Source organism: Acanthopagrus latus, chromosome 21 (assembly GCF_904848185.1).
Source record: "Acanthopagrus latus isolate v.2019 chromosome 21, fAcaLat1.1, whole genome shotgun sequence".
Lineage (NCBI taxonomy): Eukaryota > Metazoa > Chordata > Actinopteri > Spariformes > Sparidae > Acanthopagrus > Acanthopagrus latus.
The window spans coordinates 4567058-4586867 of NC_051059.1; the positions used below are offsets into that span (position 1 = coordinate 4567058).

General features: G+C 41.8%; 1 protein-coding gene across 1 annotated transcript in view; it reads right to left on the bottom strand.

Annotated features, from left to right (window-relative positions):
* Positions 1 to 10251, bottom strand: part of col15a1b (collagen, type XV, alpha 1b) — a 59646-nt gene extending 49395 nt beyond the window's left edge. Inside the window, exon 1 of the mRNA XM_037083732.1 lies at positions 10152 to 10251. Coding sequence (XP_036939627.1) covers positions 10152 to 10239 — 88 coding nt within the window. The 5' untranslated portion in view covers positions 10240 to 10251. The remainder of the gene's footprint in view (positions 1 to 10151) is intronic.
* Between the last annotated feature and the right edge of the window lie 9559 nt (positions 10252 to 19810).

The following is a 19810-nucleotide window of genomic DNA, read 5'->3' on the forward strand; positions in this document are numbered from 1 at the left end:
CAACACTGCCACTATCCTCTCACTTCTTCCCCTGAAATAAACAATCAGAGACAGAGAGAGAAAGAGTTCATCTAGGGTGCAGCTCAGCCATGGGTTTTTGTTCAGAGAGCTAGTGCCTGCTGAGATAAACGGGACAGACAGACAGAGAGACAGACAGACAGGCTGAACTGACCTCGGTGGTGAGAATCTGGTCTGACATGGTGCCAAGTCTCCGCTATGACCCCATTTCCTATTTGTCAGTTGTCATCGTTTATCAAAATATCTGCAAACCTTATACTTTTATTCAAACTAATTCATTCTGTGATAAATAGATATTATATTTTGTTTGAGAATGAACCATTACATGCATGAATTATTAAATCACAAAATCAGAATATTTCGAAGGAGTTGTTCAAATGTCCTCTACATCATGCATCAACTGATAAACAATTGATTCAGGAATAGCTGTTAAATTGAATACAAATTTTTGTCAACTTAATCAAAGATGTTAGAGATACTTTTATAACAATATTTTTCATGTACATTTTTTTTGTCACAAAGCAAAACACATCTGTCCACTCCACTTGATCTCATGCACCAAATGCTATATACCTTAGGCTGTATTCTGCCTATTGGGCCTAATAAAAAAATCTTAATACTATTACTATTCATATTGCTGTTCAATTGAACTATTCCAGGGTAAATTAGAGCATAATTAAATGTTAAATAAAACACACAATACAAGGCAAAGAATCCACTGTAGTGCATAGATGTATTTTGAGTCACACAAATGAATATTCAAGAAAAATGTTATTAAAATCTGGGCAAAGGCATTTTTTTCAATCTTATTTTGCTTTAGTTGTTTTTTTGAACATAATATAATTTAACAGGGATTCCACAAGTACTTGGTGCATCACGCTTCCCTCTGCCATTATGAACTTATGATGTCATATCTCAAAATAACAAAGAGACACATAAATAACATTAAATCCATGTGTGTACAAAGACTTGGGGGTCCATCACCTGGTGATTGAGATGTGGTACTGTGGTAATTTAAGACAGGAACCATGAACATACTGCACACTGGCAGTTTGTCCAGCTCCAACAAGTGCATTGTACACAACAGTAAAATAAATGTACTCTACTATGACATTACACAAACATAATAAACCTATTCTAAAAGTCACAACTTATCAAGAACATTGTAGTATTGTAACATATTTTGCAGCGCTGGGAGACTGGTATGCTTGGTGTGTTGGTAGAGCTTTGGCTGATTCCATTAAAGCACGCGAAAACTAGTAAACGTGTCAGAAACAACGGCATACTTACAATTCAAAGCACATTTTCAAGAGCTAAAGTAAAGCTTCTACAAAAATGGTGACCATCATTACACATGATGTCTTCAAAGGAACTCACTTGCAGGTGGAAGTCATTTGGTTCTACAAAAATCTTTGTGATTACAGAAATGTAACGTTACACTATTTTACAGTGAGGGCAGACAGAGTTTGTGTCAACCAAGCCATTCTAGTCCATTAACCAATTTCAGCAAGTATGTAGTATCATAGATACCCGCTGCTGGACGGTTTACATCCTCTTGTGTCCTAATTATGCATGTATAAGACACAGGGCATTGACTGTAAGACTTTGAGTGTGTCTGTATGTGTGTGTGTGTGTGTGTGTGTGTGTGTGTGTGTGTGTGTGTGTGAGAGAGAGAGAGAGAGTATGCAGGGTGTTGGCGGTGTTTGCTCAGCTGCGAGTGTTGTTCTCACAGCAAACAAGCTCTCGGAGCTTCCCGCATGGGCTCATCTCCTCCTCCAATACGAATGTAAATGAAGTCTAACAGGGCACAGAAATGGGGAATTCTTTTACACATGTGATCCACTCCACTGTAGAAGGTGTCTAACATTGTCATTGTGTGAGGTGTGATTCCCACAACGAAAAGCCTTGATGTGACAAATGACAGCATTCACGGCACTGTTAAGCATTTTGGACCATGTCTGTGAGTGCAGTGAAGTCCTGCAGGTCCATGATATCATTCTTGTATTTCTGGAAGTGCTCCACATTGTGTATTGTGGCCGACATTTGATGCAGTCTGCTCGGAATGAAAGACAACCTTCACATAAATGTGACAGGAAAATATTATCTCATGTGTGCACCACAGTCCCCCTGGCAGAGTACCATCTATTGAATGACTTCTACCCACTGAAGCCACACCACAAAATTCACTATTGTTGACAACTTCACTGCAAGTTAAATGCTGTGCAGTGCAATATTTTTTCCTTTTTATGTTATTTGTTGAGACTTTGTTATAGGGCAGAGTAGCTGGGGATATACAAGTGCAATGTGCACTAGACTGAGCTGTAATACTGCTACTTCAGACTATTCCCACTTCTTGAAATACATGGTAACTTTAAAAAAACAAGTATTTCAGTGAAGACAGGGGATCAGGTCATTCATCCACATGTGTTACAGGTGGATTAATCCAAATGCTTTACATCTCTAAACTACATTTATGTTTTCCCTCTAACCTGAAATGATCTGGGACATTCAACAGCTCATTATGGTCAGTTAATAACAGTAAAACAAGAAGTCGTTCAATCTGCAAACAGACTTCTGAAAGCTGCAGGGCTGAAGTGGTGTTAACTCAACAGAAATCAAGTCTTGCCAATAAATGCTTAGTTTAGTTTTAGGATTCTGAGTGTTGTTAATGGCAATATCATTTATTTACATTGTAGCAAGCTTTAGCTCACTTACACATTTCAGTGTGAGGTGTAAAATGGACTGAATGGGTGTGCATAAAGGAGTCTTTATGGATTCTTATGGCTGCTTTCATTGAGTATCATTTAATAAGATATGCCACTGTTAATTGTTTGAGTTGTCTCCACATTAACCAAGACAACACAACCTGTCCTAAACATGTCATAGCAGGTCCAACTGTCATGTGAAGTTGGTCCATTATAATGTGTCATTAACTTTTTTCTTCACCTGATTTACAGTGCTACAATTTATACTGACAATTAATGTCTGTGTTTTGATAGATGCTTTTGTAACTGTGTCAGGAATCATTTTCTTGACTTTCTCTAAGGTAGTACAATTCTGACTTTGCATAAACATGCCATTGTTAGAAAGCCAGCTTGATGACAGGCAATAATTACCATCAGTATGAGTTTTAATGTTGCTATTTAGTAAACTAACCACTAACTGCTGCTAGCTGCTGTTAGCTAGTTAGCAAGGTTAGCCAAGGAGCGACTTCTCTTACTATCTGACGCAGCCCTGGGCTACCACGAGCCGACTCGGCAAGAAAACCACCCTTATACTGTTATTCATGTCATGTCAGTCTTGCACGCCCCTAAAATAGTGTTACCAGAAATGTGATGAATCCTTTACAGTACTATATATACTATACAGTTTTGATCATTGCTGTCAATGTTTGACCAACATCTTTCTGACTACGCATTTTTTCACAGGTATGGTCACCTGACTCAGCGATGATATAAATGCAATTGCTAGGAGCTCGGGCAATGTAAACAGAGACCAAAGAGCTGGCACTCAGCAGCTCATCCACACATTCTCAGAAGAAGACAGAGGCTAAGTGAAGGAGAAGGATTTGAGCTGCAGTGTCTAATCCAAAGGTAAATAATAAAAGGGCAGCTGTGGCACAGAATGTCAAAACACAGAAACCTGATGGGTGAAGGGCTTGAGTCATAATATCAGTTTTGGAGAAACACACTCACTTGGTAGTAGTTTGCTTTGCTTTGACAGAGAGATTTGTCGTCAAAGGGAGAGAACGTTGTTGTACGTGTGTTTGTGTGGCACTCTCCATCTGCAAACAGCCAAACGGCCATAATTTCAGTCATCACAGACCCAAATATGCAAACGCATACCTGGGCATAAACACACAGTCAGAAGAACTGTGTGCTTTCAAACCTTCCCTTGAAACGTAAAAGGTAAAACCAGTCCCTGCTCCAGATTTACCTGATTTCATCCCTCTGCATTGCTGTCCACGTCTCACTTTTTATGTGACAGACAATGTCCTAGAATACAGGACTGACATCACAAGGCAATCATCATCAGGCTACATCCAGATCTGATGGGGTTTTGGTTTAGTTAGATAAGCACATATTTCACGGATTCTGATAAGCTCTCTTGTCACTTTCTGAGTAAAGTAAGCAACATGATAAACTTCTAAACGATAAGGGTGGAGCACTTAACAACACACAACTGGTCTCAGTTCAAAGATCAATTTAATCCCTGAGCAGGCTCAGCTTTTTGTCTGTGTGAATGTGCTCCTGATGCTAAGTCAGACGGATAGGGAAAAATTAAAGTGACGAAGCAAAAACTCTAAACAACTATAACAACCTTACATAATATGAAACAATGTCAGGTTATTATTGACAGTCTGCCAGCTAATGACTGCCCACCTCATTAGCGCTCCAAACTCACTTTCATTAGTAGAGAGAGGCAAGACACAAATGATTGTGGGCTGCGGAAAAACAAGTCTACCGCAGGTTGCCACCGATCATTTGAAGAAACGCGTTAGAGTGTGTCAGGAGAAGACAGATAGTGTCTCTCCCTCTGTGTCGGTAGACAAAACACTCCATGGGCAGAGCTGCAGTGCAAGACGCTCGCTATCATTGGATGCGGGGGCAAGACGCTCACTATCGTCGGCCGGGGGGGTCGCTATTGTCAGATGGGGAACGGACGGAAGGACGCTCGCTCGTCACCCTCACCCGCTAACAGCTTACATTGAAAATGAGTATAGTGGCGCTGAGCTAGCAGTATAGCAGCGCGGGGCCGTTGTTGCACCGTCTGGGGAGAACCCTGGGGTTATATGCTCAGAACCCTCCTGATCAACCTTTGCACCAATGACTGCACTCCTAGACGTAGAGAGAACTCTATTGTTAAGTTTGCGGACGACACCACAAGAGAGTTCATATAGAGGGAAATAAACAGTCTTGCAGAATGATGCACAGAGAAAAGTCTACTGCTCAATGTTAGCAAAACCAAAGAGCTGATTGCAAGTAAAAATCAAGGCAACCACACAAAGCTACGTCAGGGGAGCTGAGTTGCAGCAGGTGTACAGTTTGAGGTTCCTGGGAATCAATATCACAGAGAACCTATTGTGGTCATCACACATCAACATCCTGGTCAAAAAAGAACAGCAAAGGCTTTACTTTCTGTGGAAACTTTGGAAACTTAAGAATGTCAAATTCTGGATACAGATTCTGGTTATCTTTAACAGAGGACCAATTGAAAACGTCCTTACTGGAAACATCACAAACATGCATGGTGCATGGCTCAGGACAGGAAGACTCTACACTCTGCGATAAAAATCACCCAAAACAGCACTGGTACCCATGTAGAGAACATCAGGGACATTGGTGAGGTGAGATGTCTTCATATTAGGATACTAAAAGACAACACCCACCCCAGCCAGTCTGTTCACCCTGCTGCCACTGGCAAAAGATACAGTATCAGCTGCTGTACTACCAGACTATGGAGCAGCTTTATTCCCCAAACTTGAGATGCCTCATTTCATCCTCAACACTCCACTATGTTAAAGAGACTTCTATTTTTTTGTATGTGTTGTAGAATGACAGCTAAATAAAGCTTGAAACTTGCATTACAATCTTGAAACACCATAACCAGTTAATATGACTGGCACGCTCAGCGCTCGACTTCCCTCCTAGAAGATGACTACGACTTAACATGTAGAACAGTAGAAACGCAGTCTGTTAACACTCTCCTCAAGAACGTGAAGTTTTCAGCTCTCTCTCAGTAAAAAGACTGTCTTTGTGTGTTTATTGCCCCAAAGCATAGCGAGCACAGAAAAGATCAACAATGATAATGATTCACGATTCATGACCTTTTAACAGTTGCCATGCAAACGGTGTACACAAACAACAACACAAAACCAGTGACAAGCCAATGTTTCCTTTTCAAAAACTTGTACAATTAGAGCTATAAATCCTTTTATCTTAAAAAATAATCAAGTCAATCTAATAATTATGATGTTACTTTAAGTTTCTCTGCAACAACAGCCGTCTCAGTCTCTTTTCCTCTGTACCGTAATGGCAACAGAGGTTAAAGAGCTACATCACCACAGTGAGCATCATGTCATGGAAAACACAACGGAAAAATTACAAGACCCTCAAAGAATCGACCATTCTTATTTTCTAGTTTCCACTGACTTCTCTTTTCCTCATCAAAATCCCAGAGAGCTGACCGTTGCACACATACAGCAATGACACCTTTTACAGTTGGCCCATTGTGCCCAACTGTGTTCAAATCAAAGTCCCTCTGGCTGAATGAGCACATTCCAGACAGGACGCCGCTGCAGTGAGGGCAGGGCACTTAGTCTTCTAATATACTGAAGACATTTAGGCGGAGGCTCTTCCATGCCAGGGTTTTAGGCTCATAGAACACTAAAGGGAGTTTGGTGGGTGTTTTATTCCAGTAACATCAGACACCAAATAAGGTCAAGAGTGAAAGCAGTTAAAAAACTGAAATGAAGAACACTGAAATATGTTTCCCACAGCAGTGTACTTGTTTTCTTCAGGTGTGTATGGGTCATAGAGGAAACATTCAACAACTGAGCACAGCAAAAAATGGCCGACATTATGGAACTAAACCATAATCAACTTTCAACAGTAAAATAATGTGACTAAGTTCTACAGTACAGAGGAAAAACTCCTCCCAAACAGACTCCAACTGGGCTCCCCTTATAATCATTTATATTGGCTAAACATGGAATCCTTTCAGAGCAACTCAACCAACGGTAAATGGAAAGTGAAGGTTCCTGGAGGCAGGAGTAAGAGGGTTCTTGGGGGGACAGGGTGGAGTTTGGAGTGTGGAAAACAGAAAAATAAAATATCCTTTCTCAGCTGCAGTGTGTCTGGAAATGTCTAACAAAGATGTTGCATTACACTGACTAAATCCAAAGAGAGATGTTTAAAATGCATGAAAAAGGTATGCATTTACCCACGTTTTTTTATTTTCTATAAAATTATAAAGATTGTTTTCCATATTGATGTGACTAAATTATAGTATAATGGCTAAATGGAAGGATTTTTTTGTCGTGATTTTTGAAAAGTGTGTGTGTTCAGAAGCACCAGCTTAATCTGGATTGACAAAAGTGATCCACTATCTCCAAATAAGAACCATGAAATTCAATGACTCCAAGCTACAAATTTACTCACAACAAATTGTTGACATCTAATACCAATCTTTTTAAGATGTTTGCATTATTCTGTAATCTTGGCACACAGCAAATTGAGGTATGATAAGGATTAGGAAAATCATGGTAATACCAAATAAAATATGGTTATGTTATGTTTGGGTTAGGCAACTGAGAAACATAAGTTTTGGATGAGGTCGTTATTCACTTTTTAGAGACGCAAACATTGCTTGATTCATCTTACATGAGAGGCAAACTCCAGTCTGCTGCATGAAGTCTCACTCCCTCTGTGTGTGTTGGTCTGAGCTACTCTGTTCTTTGTTTGGTTCAATCGAAACACTGTAATAGTTCAAGGTGGTTTCTGGGCTTCGAACATATGATTTATAGTCACAAGATATTCTCTCTAACCATCAAGCCTGTGGCAGTCCACAATGTGATGAGCTGTGTCCACCATGTCAACAACTGATAACCACAACAGGCACAGCCACCTCAAGAAACCTGATCCAGGATTAGATCTTTCTGTCTTTCTGTAAATTATTGAAATAAAAAAAAAGAGTCATCCATCGTCAAAAACCACCCACCTACACATGCTGACATTAAGTGTGTTCTCGACATCCTACTTCAAAGCTTAGTGTGAACCCAACACACAAACAGCAAGTGCAGTGCAGATGAAACCCCTCACACCATTACCATACAAACTTCATTTCTCACCCTGGTGTAGTGTTTGACTTGTATGCCACTTCCAACTACCTCATTGTACACACACACACACGCACGCACGCACACACACACACACACACACACACACACACACACACACACACACACACACACACACACCAGGACACAAGGATAAAGAGGGCAGAGGAAGCCTGGTCTACTGCCAAACAAACAAACCATCTCTCTCCTACAGAGCTGTATAAGAGGAGCCTCACAGCAGGGAGTGACTGAAAGAAAACCACAGCAGCAGACGGAGGTGTGAAAATGGTGAAAAAAAAGTGGACTGACCTACAATATGGGTCTTAAAATGGATCTGTGAGGGTGATGTAATTCAAATCTAGGCATTATGATAAGAGACTAACTGATGATAACATTTCAGTTTGGTTCTTTGGCATGTTTTATTTTGCTGCATCCTTTAGTCAGTCTATTGAAACTTGACTGGGTTTTGTCGCCTAAACTGAGCAGCTCTGTTGACGTTCACCCACAAAAACTCCATAGTGAAGGTCTAATCAGCAGCATGAACATAAGCCTGATTGATTTCTCCCATTTTTTTTACCCAAAATGATGTGTATGAATCAAGTTGACAGGATATATCTTGTCTCTCCTCTGTGTGGAGCATGTAGCATGTTGTGTCTCTCAAAACGCGACCTCGTAATCGACAGAACATTCCCTTGTTTCACTATTTGTCTTCTTTTCTTGCACTGAAAATAGGATATGCAGATTACCTTGAGAATAATGGCAGATTTATAATGCAACGGTTTAGAAAAAGTGCAAAAATGTTGTCCAACATTTCACGTAGAGTAAAACAAAAGCAGAATTCTAATTTCCAGCTTTCACTGTCCTTTCTATCAGTTGGGATGACAACTGTTAGCAGATTTGATCAGCTATATTTAAATAGCTCATTAACGTTAGGTTAATGAATATCTCTCTTATATGTTTGACTGACTTTTTCATGTTTTATGCGTACAAATAAATAGATAGATAAATAAATAAATAAATCAAACTTGTTGAAGACATCTCCAAAGGAATGGCGCTTGGCCTTAGAAAAAACACTTGTTTAGGCACTGTAGATAGTGAGCGAGTTAGCCAGATGTGCTAATTTCAAACAAATGCACTTGCAACTCCATTCCTTATACTGTTTGTCGCCTACTTCTGGTTTCGGAGAGGACAATAAAAGAAGCCACAATCCAAACTCTAACAAGGGGCTCTATGGAACTTCTGTGCTGTGCTGGAAGCTGGTCGTTACTTCATGTTAATGTCCTCCATTTCTAGACGGTAGCTTTTGTTACTCTCTGTTAGCGGAGTGAGGAGAGGAGAAGAGACCAGACGAGGCAGTCGAGAGCTTGCACAAAGTCACATCCTTTGGACTGTTGTGTAAAATCCAACCTGAGCCTTTCACAGAGAAATCCACAATCCAGAAGCATTAAACAATAATAATCCACAGGTTTGAATAAGCAAACCAAGAGAGACAGGGAAGACCTTATTTTTCATGTGATGTTATAATCTGCACACATATGGCCAATAAAAAAAGTGATTAATGCATATAAATTGATACAAATTGTTAAATAGAGCCACTTTAATTACCAGAGTATCATGTATCATTCTGCCTTTAAGAAATGCACATTTGTACTAAATAGCAATCCACCAAATCACCAAAAGGAATATAAAATTAATTTTAAAGGTCAGGTTGCAAATCACAAGTTCATGAGGAATAAATAAGTAATCTTTCATGACTGTCTATGATTTGCAATTGATGATGTTGATTTAATCGCCTATATATTTATGCACACATTGCTCTGCAATCCGGTCATATTCTAACCCCTTTCCTAGAATCAAAAGTAGCTGTGTGCTATATAATGAAGCAAGCACATGGGGCACTGTAACATATGGCTTATAAGAGCTTAGTCTTGATTCTCTATGGTCAGCATTTAAGCCTTTAACTTTAAATAGAATCTGGTATTTATTGCCACAGCCACAAGATCATAAACATTCTTAATTTGACTCAGTCACATCTGAACTTCACTGACATCTGAGGCAGTAATTTATGGTATCATCAAATGAAAAAATAAATCACTTTAAAATATGATATGATGGTCATTTTCCAGTTAGATTTGCTGATTAGCTGGGCCCTCTATCAGTAAAATAAGGAAGAGCCCCTCTTCACTCACTTCATGAAGCATCTGTTGGTTCAGTGCCAAGCTGTTTTATCTCTCCACGTGGATCCATCCCAGATGAATATTTCTTTACATTTACAGAGCTGGGAAAGTAGTCTTACCTTCGAAGACCTGCAGGGCAGCGGCCAGCCAGCACAACAGGGAAAGATGCAGGGCAAGAGACCACCTGAGGTGACACATTGGTGACATGAAGTTGAGTTTTTAAATAGATTTCAATGCGAAAAAAAAAACCAAAAAACAAACCCACACATGTATAGGTGAGAATCTTATATTGCACATGTCATATGTTTCAATGAAGAGCTGTGCAAAGAAAAAGTGTTGCTACAGTACATCACAGGTCTGAGGTGTAACTGCTGTGAGGACATGAAATGTGAGGTAAAGTGGATTTAGATCCACTGATCCACATGCAGAAAACATGCTAACATTTCTTCCACTCACCCTTGAAACATTGTATCCAGTCAGTGAATAAAGATCCAGGTTTAAGAAGTGAACTCCAAGTGTGTGTGTGTGTGTGTGTGTGTGATGAAATTCTGGCAGACTCTGTGGTCCCTCTGCCTCTCTGTGCAGACCTGAAGTCACACTGCTGCTCTCTCTCTCTCTCTCTCTCTCTCTCTCTCTCTCTCTCTCTTTCTCTCTCTCTCTCTCTCTCTGTCTCTCTCTCTCTCTCTCTCTCTTTCTCTCTCTCTCTCTCTCTCTCTCGCTCTCTCTCTCTCTCTCTCAGTACAAAGCCTCTCTCAGTTCTGAGCCAAGTGACTCTCAGACCCACGGAGTTGGAAATTTGATTCCTTTGAAGGAAAAAAAAAAACTCTCCACCTAACTCACTCAGTGGACCCTCTCTCTAACCTGCTGCATAAGTCACCTTCCTTTCATAATTATTTCACTATTTTCTTTTTCATCACTTCTTCTTCTTTTCATTATTATTATTATTATTATTATTATTATTATTATTATTATTATTATTATTATTATTACTTATCTCAATGCACATATACTTGCACATTTATCTGGTCATGTGTGCACTTACATAAACGCATGACACACAAAACACACATTGAAATATGGACAAAAACACATAAATCTAAAAATTGAATGTAAATATATGTCCATCTGATTTATTTCTTCTCAACCTCACTACGTTAATAAAGAAAAACACGTTTCTTTCACCACTGACAAGATGATGTCCATGTAAATGTATCGCTGCCATTTAAAGCAGCTGTAAATGCTGTTTTTTTAAAAAGAAAAAAACAAACACAAAAAATTAAAGTAAGTGTTAAGTCACTCTATATTCCAACAGTTATCACTGTTGATCACAACACAGAGTGTTTGATCAGTAACCCATGCCGCCTCCGCCCACCCCCCCCCAGCTCACAGTAGAGAAAATATATATGTCTGGTATCCCTGTCCACATTATCCAATCGGGACACAGAACTGCATAAAGAAGCAGTCCTCTCTGCTCATGAGCACGCAAGAGAGAGGGGATCCTCCTGTTTGCCGCAATGTCTGGTGACTACTGTTGCAGTCATGTTAGGATGCAGAGATGTTAAAGTCTTTCCAATTTAATCCACACCATCATATTTCATGATACATTTTCATGCTTTCTCAAAATCATGTGGTAATGAATGAATGGTATAATGAATTGTGTGAATTAATGAATCGGAATGTATACCAGATTGCATGACTAAATTAAAATGTAAGTTAGCCTTTGGGCAAACATTTGCTGTTGGGGCCTTTTTAATAGCATTTTTCTTTTCAAGGGAGCTGTTTGCAAGATGCATGGTGATGAGGTAATTCATATATTTGTGTCTATGAAAGCTTAATAGCTGTCATATTGGGGTGGTGGAAAAAATTACCTTGTTTAAGCACTGTTCATGCTACTTGATTACACGGAATCCAATGAAGGCTATTCATGTCTCATGTCTTTGTAACAATCCAACTCCTCAGTTCCTCCACAACTCTGCCTGAAACGTAAAAACAGAAAGATTTACTTGACAAGTAGAAAAAAAAATTCAGACACATTCTCCCATTGTTGATGGATCCTTTTGTCATTTGATTCTTCTTCTTTCCATCTCTCCTTAATGTAGATTACGATAGTTCACCAAATCTTTGTAATTACCAGATATAGTTTTAAAACAGCTGATTTAGAACTATTGGTATATGTCTGTTAGATGTATTAATTGCGCAGATGCCTCAGTTTTTGCCGTTGCATTCATGGTATATTATCAAATATCTGAAGTCACGTTTTCCTTAAATCATATTATTCTCTTTCTTTTGTCTGGAAGTTGTGTTAACAGTTCTTCTCCATAATATTACAGTAGGCAATGATAGCTTTGTTTCTCCAGTACTTAAAACTAGAATCCATGCCATTTGCATTCAATTCCTTACCATGTGCAGCTCATAGTCCACACATTGGTTTGATATGTAAAACAAAGTCTGTACAGTAAATGAGGTGAAGTGGTCATGATGTGTGAGTGAACTTGTGTTCTCTGATGAAAAGGAACTCATGTTGATCCAGACCAATTGCTCCAGAAAGGTCATTTCCCTCAAACATGTCATTATTACATCATCAATTGTTGTCTTGTTGCTCTCAGTGTTTCCAGTGCTTTAATCAGACAAGAAAATATTTTCTCACCATTACAGTCACACCCTGATACTGCCACACCGACCACTGAGCACAAACTCTGTGATGTTTTAAGATTCAAAAACTTCCATTAGTTTGACCTACTTCAAGGAGTTTCTTGAAAATACGACATTGCCCACACAAAATATATATATATGAATACCAAAAGATTTTTATCAAAATATAGGGGTTATGATGGCTGACCACTGAGTTCAGCAGTGAGCAAAAATACAACTGAAGGCAGGCAGTAGCCAGATAGCAATCACTGGATTAGTGTTAGTGGCCTCAGGCTAAATGAGTTTAACATAATTTCTAAGAAGATTGTCAAAGAAAAGGTCCCTTTGTTTTTCAAGACACACATACTGCATACAGCCGTTTTACTAGCACAACATGCCGCAGAACAAGTCCAGTAGGACAAAGTGAGGAACTAAAAGTCAACATGCCCCTTGGCTGAATAAGAAATATTTGGAATTCAACATAATTGTATTCTATTATACATTTCACACCAGACCACAGAATCAACCTGTCTTGGACATTCTATCTCAAGCCAACAGACACAAAGCTTCAGGGGTGAACAAGGTCAGAGGGCGTCTCAGTGATATTATCCATGTTGTGATGTTAACACCCCACTGTTAGCAGATGCTGGAATGATAATGGCTTGGAGAGAAAGAAAGGTACCCTCCCTTTTCTCCTGCTTCATCCTCTGACTCTCTCTGTCTGTACTGATACATTCCCTTCCTAAGCCACTTGTGTTTTGCCTCTTTAGCTCCTTGATAGGCAGCTTCTCTTCAAAGATGATAATCCTGTTTAGCCAAAGTGTCTGATGTTTTTGGAAGGTCACTGGGAGCTATGGGAGGATGATGGCTTTGGTGAGCCTGGGAGATAAACATGCTGTTTGTTTGTCATAAGAGTGAGTGAGCTAATGATAAATTGAGAAGCTGACGAGAAAAAATCAGGCTGAGCTTAACTGATTTTCCTCATTCTGCTATTTACTGTACAATTTATTTGGATTTTTGGACAACAATATGCTATATTTTAAGTACTTTATAAAGATAATCTGAGGTTTTACTTTTGGATTTGTATGTGTCTTACCACAAGATGTCTTATTACATTTTTGACATTTGATACATAGTGGTGTAATTTAAAGGTTTATATGACATTCACAAACATTCAGACATTCATTAGCACCAGCATCTCATTTTGGAGGAAAAAAAGAAAGTTGGCACCTGATCACCTGATCACTGTGAAGTGAGGCTACGCTTGTCAACTGATTTTAGTGTACTGTTTAGCTACAAAATGAGAAAGTTTCTTGCCAGGCTGCATTGTTTAAAACTAACTTGGGGATGACTTACGCGCACTAACATTCTCATGCAGCTGTCTAGCCTGCAAAGACCAGAGAAACTCAGATTATAACACACTGAGAGTGAGTGTTGACATCATTCTATGCTAAGGATGCTATTACTCCACTATATAAAATACAAATAGTGGTTTGCTGATACATTCATGTGCAAAATATTACAAATTTAACCTTCAGAAGTCTAAAGCCAAGCTAGCAGCTCTGTGAGGTTGTGCATTACAACAGCACTTTGAGATAAATGCTACATTTAGCATGCTAACATGCAATTAGCTGAATTTTTTGATGGCTGATGCGTGGCAGAGCACGAACAGCATCTTAGCTTAGCATGTTAGCTTGCTACCATTTGCTGAGTTTGCTAAGGTAATGTGCACTAAACATAAAGTATAGCAGAGGATTATAGGAGTTTCATTAGTTTTGCCAGGGCATCCACACCAGCAAAACAACCATACAGGTCGGCTGAGTGAAGAATCTTATTATAACCCAGGTTTACATTTCTCGTTAGGGGGTGACCTCTTTAGGTGGTGGTAATTATCACGGCATCAAGAGGAAGTCGGCATAGGGAGAAGGTCAAGGACAGATGATTGGGTGAGTAAACCACAGGACTCAGAGTCTAGTGTGAAAGCAAAAGTCACTGTTGAGTTATTTTAAGTTACAAACACAGTAAAGTTTGGTCATGAACTTATATGACCCTAACATAGTTTTTAAAAAATTATTTCAACCAAAACAACATTGCTTCCCTAAACCTAACCAAGTAGTTTTGCTGCCTAAACCTAACCAAGCAAGCATACAACAAAGGTTTGTGGTAAGTGGAAATGGTCATGTTGTTCTGGAGCCACTGGCAATCAACCTATTCAGTTGTTTAGGTATTAGGATGTGTTGGGCTGGTATTGAGCCATTAACTGAATACTGAAGACATTCTGACCTAAGGATTGTGCCGCAGGAAAAGTGAAGGGATAACCATAGTTATTACAATTTATCACTATTGCTCTAAAAAAAAAAAAAGATGTAAAATATATCATTTCTGTGTTTCTTGAGTTGTATAAAAAACAACTACTATTTTGTCATGTATTTTGTTGAGTTTTGAACTTACATTATCTCAAGTATTTCCAGCAATGCTCAAACCCAGAGAAATCCATTGTTTTATTCAAGGTAACTGTGTGTCTCCTTTGCTTGCCTGTCACTTTTAACTTCTGGGAGAAAGTCAGACTTTAAAACGTGACCTCATCGTTGAATATTTGTGCCTGAGTCCAGTAAATTTTCACTCTCAATTTTCATCAGCAGTGGTGGTTGTTAAACATCGAAAACAACAACTCCCATGATCCCACACTTCTTATATCTTTTGTTTAGACTGAGAAACCACTGGCAGCAGAAATTATATACCGTGTGTTTAACACACTGGCCTGTGAGAAAACAAGCACTGTAGCACTTGGCTGTGACCAAGCAACAATATGACAGGGTTTGGCCGGACAACTGACACCTATTCAAACTGCATGTGTGCAGCTGTCATTTGAGTAAAGGGTAAACATAGCCCTCCAATCAGCGAGCCTCTCCACAGAGCCAATTAGGAGGTTTGTTTCAATGAAGAAATATCATGGCATGTCTTACAGTTTCATTTCTCTACACCAAACAGCAACTGGACTTATTAAAATGACCTGCAATGATGCACATACCACATCCTATATGTATATGCATAGTTGTTTATTCCATTCATAACCTCATAATATGTCCATCTATATATGATCCCATATAGGACATATCTTATGCAGATCATTACTGCATGCTTCTGTGCAACTTGTACACAACAGAAGGAAGAGGTACTAGATGGCAAAACTTTGGTTGAGAAAACCTCAGTGAACCCAACATTTTCCCTTCTTGTTTTTCATGTGCTCTGTGAATTTATTTTACACAGTGACGTTTGTGGTCTTTGTGTTTTTTTTTGTTGTTGTTGTTGTTGTTTGTTTTTTTACGTGGATACTGGCCACAAGACAAGATTCCCATTGGGGACACAATGAAATGTCATATTAGGTTAACTGTTCTGAATCTTTGTCAAAGACTGCTTGTGCTTTAAACTGAGTAGGGATTACAGATGGGACAGAATGTGGCAGAGTTGTGGTTCAGACAGTGATCAGAGCATCAGACCGAGATTGTTGTTGTTGTTGTTCTGTGCGTGCTGACCCAGCTAACCACTCTGTGGGACAAACAGGAAGCCATTTATCCAAGGCCAAGTTCCCCTGAAAGCTTCCTACAGCAGCTCCAGGATTTTCTTTGTTCTTCTGCGAACCAGTAGACAAAGATGATTTTAGGATTAAATTGATTTTTGGAAAGTGAGCCTTGGCCAGTTATGTAAGAGGTGACAACAATCAGTGCTCATCTGGGTCAGACAGGAACACATCTGACAGGAATGTATCACATTCTGGGTGCATTTTATAATAAACAATATCAACTATTTAAATAAATGAAACATTCCTGTTACTGAAGAGTAATAAGAGAAATGTGGTCCACATCTGTCATTCAGCTTCATTTCCTTTGATTAACACTTCCTGCTTTGATGTTTCCTGCCTTTTGTCTGTGCATGTCTGTAAATGCATGTGTCACGTCATGTTATGGGAGTTTCCATCCAACCCTGAACAAACACTTCTCAGTGTGAGCCAGCTCATCATTTATGGGCACAAATAGTCCCTAAAGCACTGACAGGGATGGAACATACTGTATGCTCTTCTCTTTTGGCTGCAGTGTTTCAAGTAGCAATAAGTAAAAAAAAAAAAATGTGTTTAAACATCAAAAATTGTCAATAGAATGTGAAAAAACGTTTTAGTTTTTACGTTATGTTACAGACTATCTAGGTCTATGTACTGTGCTTCACTGATATCTATCAGTGGCTAGCCCCTACCCATCTGGTCCTGTAATAGTATTTTATCTCTCTATAAAAGCAAGGAATCTCTGACTGTCTGTCTGTGTATGAGTGCCTTTAAATATCTCTGCAGATCAGGATCAGACTGACCTGAGAGTTTCAACTGTCAGGTCGGTGTTTAAAGGGGAAGACATGAGGAACAGGTCCAAACAAACAAGAGGGTGGAGGTGCGGACTGGGACCCACTGGAGGCCAGTGGAAACAGCGTGGGCTGAGAGTCTCTGGAGGCCGGCGATGAAGGCGTAGGCATAGGCTGGCAGTCCCTGGAGACCGGTGACGAAGGTGTAGGTGCAGACTGGCAATCTCTGGAGGCCAGCGACGAAGACAAAGGCACTCTGGAGGCTGGCGACGAAGATGAAGGTGTTCTAGAGGCCAGCGATGAAGACGAAGACAAAGGTGCTCTGGAGGCTGGCGGAGTCGGCATGGGCTGGAACCCACTGGAGGCCGGTGGAGATGGTGTGGGCTGGAACCCACTGGAGGCCGGTGGAGGCGATGTCGGCTGGGACCCACTGGAGGCCGGCGGAGGTGGTGTGGGCTGGGACCCACTGGGGGCTGGCGGTGAAGACGAAGGGTGAAACCCTCTTGAGGCTGGACCGCTGGCTGGGAAACTCTCCTGGGTCTTAGCCGGACCACCGACGGAGGTTCACCGTGAGCTGGTGGCCTGGGAGCCGATGAAGGGTCGCTGGCAGCAGATGACCTTGGCCGGGCCTCTGACCGAGGAGCTGGCACTGGACTTGGCACGGGACTCAGCAGGGCCTCCGACAGAGGAGCAGGCACTGGACTTGGCACTGGATTCGGCTGGGCTTTCGACCGAGAAGCAGGCACTGGACTTGGCACGGGACTCGGCCAGGCCTCCAACCGAGAAGCAGGCACTGGACTTGGCACTGGACTCGGCCAGGCCTCCGACCGAGGAGCAGGCACTGGACGTGGCACTGGACTCGGCCGGGCCACCGACCGAGGAGCAGGCATTGGACTTGGCACTGGACTTGGCACTGGACTCGGCTGGGCATCTGACAGAGGAGCAGGCACTGGACTTGGCATAGGACTTGGCCGGGCCTCCGACCGAGTAGCAGGCACAGGACTCGGCTGGGCCTCCGACCGAGGAGCAGGGACTGGACTTGGCATGGGACTTGGCTGGGCCTCCGACCGAGAAGCAGGGACTGGACTTGGCATGGGACTCGGCCGGGCCTCCGACCGAGGAGCAGGAATAGGCACCATCTGGACCGCTGACTGAAGACCACTGAAAGGTGTCGACCGGGCCACCGACTGATGACCACTGGCAGGTGTGGACCGGGCCGCCGACTGAGGACCAATGGCAAGTGTCGATCGGGCTGCCGATTGAGGAGAAATGGCAGGTGTCGACTGGGTAGTTGACTGAGGGCCACTGGCAGGTGTCAATTGGGCCACCAACTGAGGGCCACTGGCAGGTGTCGGCCTGGGTGTCAGCCACACCATTAGCGGAGCAAACCCAGCAAGCACTGGCTGTGTAGTTGACAATGGAGTTGGGGCTCCAGAGCCAGACTATAGGGAGCCAGGATGCGGCCGAGAACGTCGCTTTCTTGGTGGGGGCACTTTGTAGGCCAGGCGGGTTCTACAAAAAGGGGAAACTGAGGCCTTGTCCAGGATTGTGACAGAAGCCTGGGCTGGTAGCTGGGCTGAGGCATGGGCTTGGGCTGGTAGCTTGGCTGTGACTGAGGCATGGGCTGAGGCTGGAGCTGAGGCATGGGTTTGGGCTGGTAGCTTGGCTGTGACTGAGGCATGGTCTCATAGCTGGGCTGTGGCTGAGGCATGGTCTGAGGCATGGGCTGGGGCCAAGGCAAGAGCTGGGGTTCCAGAGCCTGACTTCAGGGATCCAGGACGCAGACGGGCTCGTTGCTTTCTTGGTGGGGGCGCTTTGTAGGCAAGGTGGGTTCCCAAGAAAGGAAACATTTTGGAACGGGCAGGCTCTGGAGCAGACCAAAGGCTAACAGGCTGGTGGCTAGCCACCGACTGAGAGTCAAAGCTATAGAGGTCATCAACCAAAGCCTTTCTGAGGTTAGCCACCTATGCAATAAAATGTGTGGCACATTGCCTTCAACCAAGGCCTAATAATCAGTTCCTTGTCAAAAACCACTATGGCCTTTAGCTTCTCCCCCATGTTGGACCCGCTACCCAAGACATCCCACAATTTGTCCCCAATGTTCAAAAGCTGTAGGCTGTAGTCTGCTGGGTCCATTTCTGGTCTGGTCATTCTGTCAGGTTGGGGTTTAAAGGGGAAGACATGAGGAACAGACTGGAAAGGCACAGGAGCAGACACAGGAGCAGGGGCAGACAGGGGCTGACAAATACAATGACCGGACAAGGAGTGAAGGGAATACAGACTAAATACACAGACACTGATGAACAGATGAGGAACAAGTGAGGAGAGAGAGAAGGGAGGAGGCCAGGTGTGGTAACAAAGGTGAGGAGCACATGATAAAACATGAAGGGAACAATACAACAGACAGAGGGAGCCAGAGGGGAGAACACAGGAGAAACTTAAAGGACACAGAGGGGCATGGAAAATCAAAACAAAGACACAACAAGACATGATACAAGGACATAAACTCAGAGTCATGACATCAACATGGCTGCTGCGTGGTTCAAGGGTGTGCAACGTTGCATTTGCTTGGACTACAATGATACCATTAATAAATTATTTCATAAATGCTTCATGAATTCCGTTAGCATTGTCAACCATACCCACCATAGTCACGTGCACACCCGAGCCAACCACTGCAGAGCTCACTTTCACGACATACCTTAAGAAACAAGTGGATTTATACCTGCAGCGATGCAAGCTGGAGCGGGAATTTGCCGGTGGTTTGGGCCCATTCTGTGCATCTACACTGACTGTT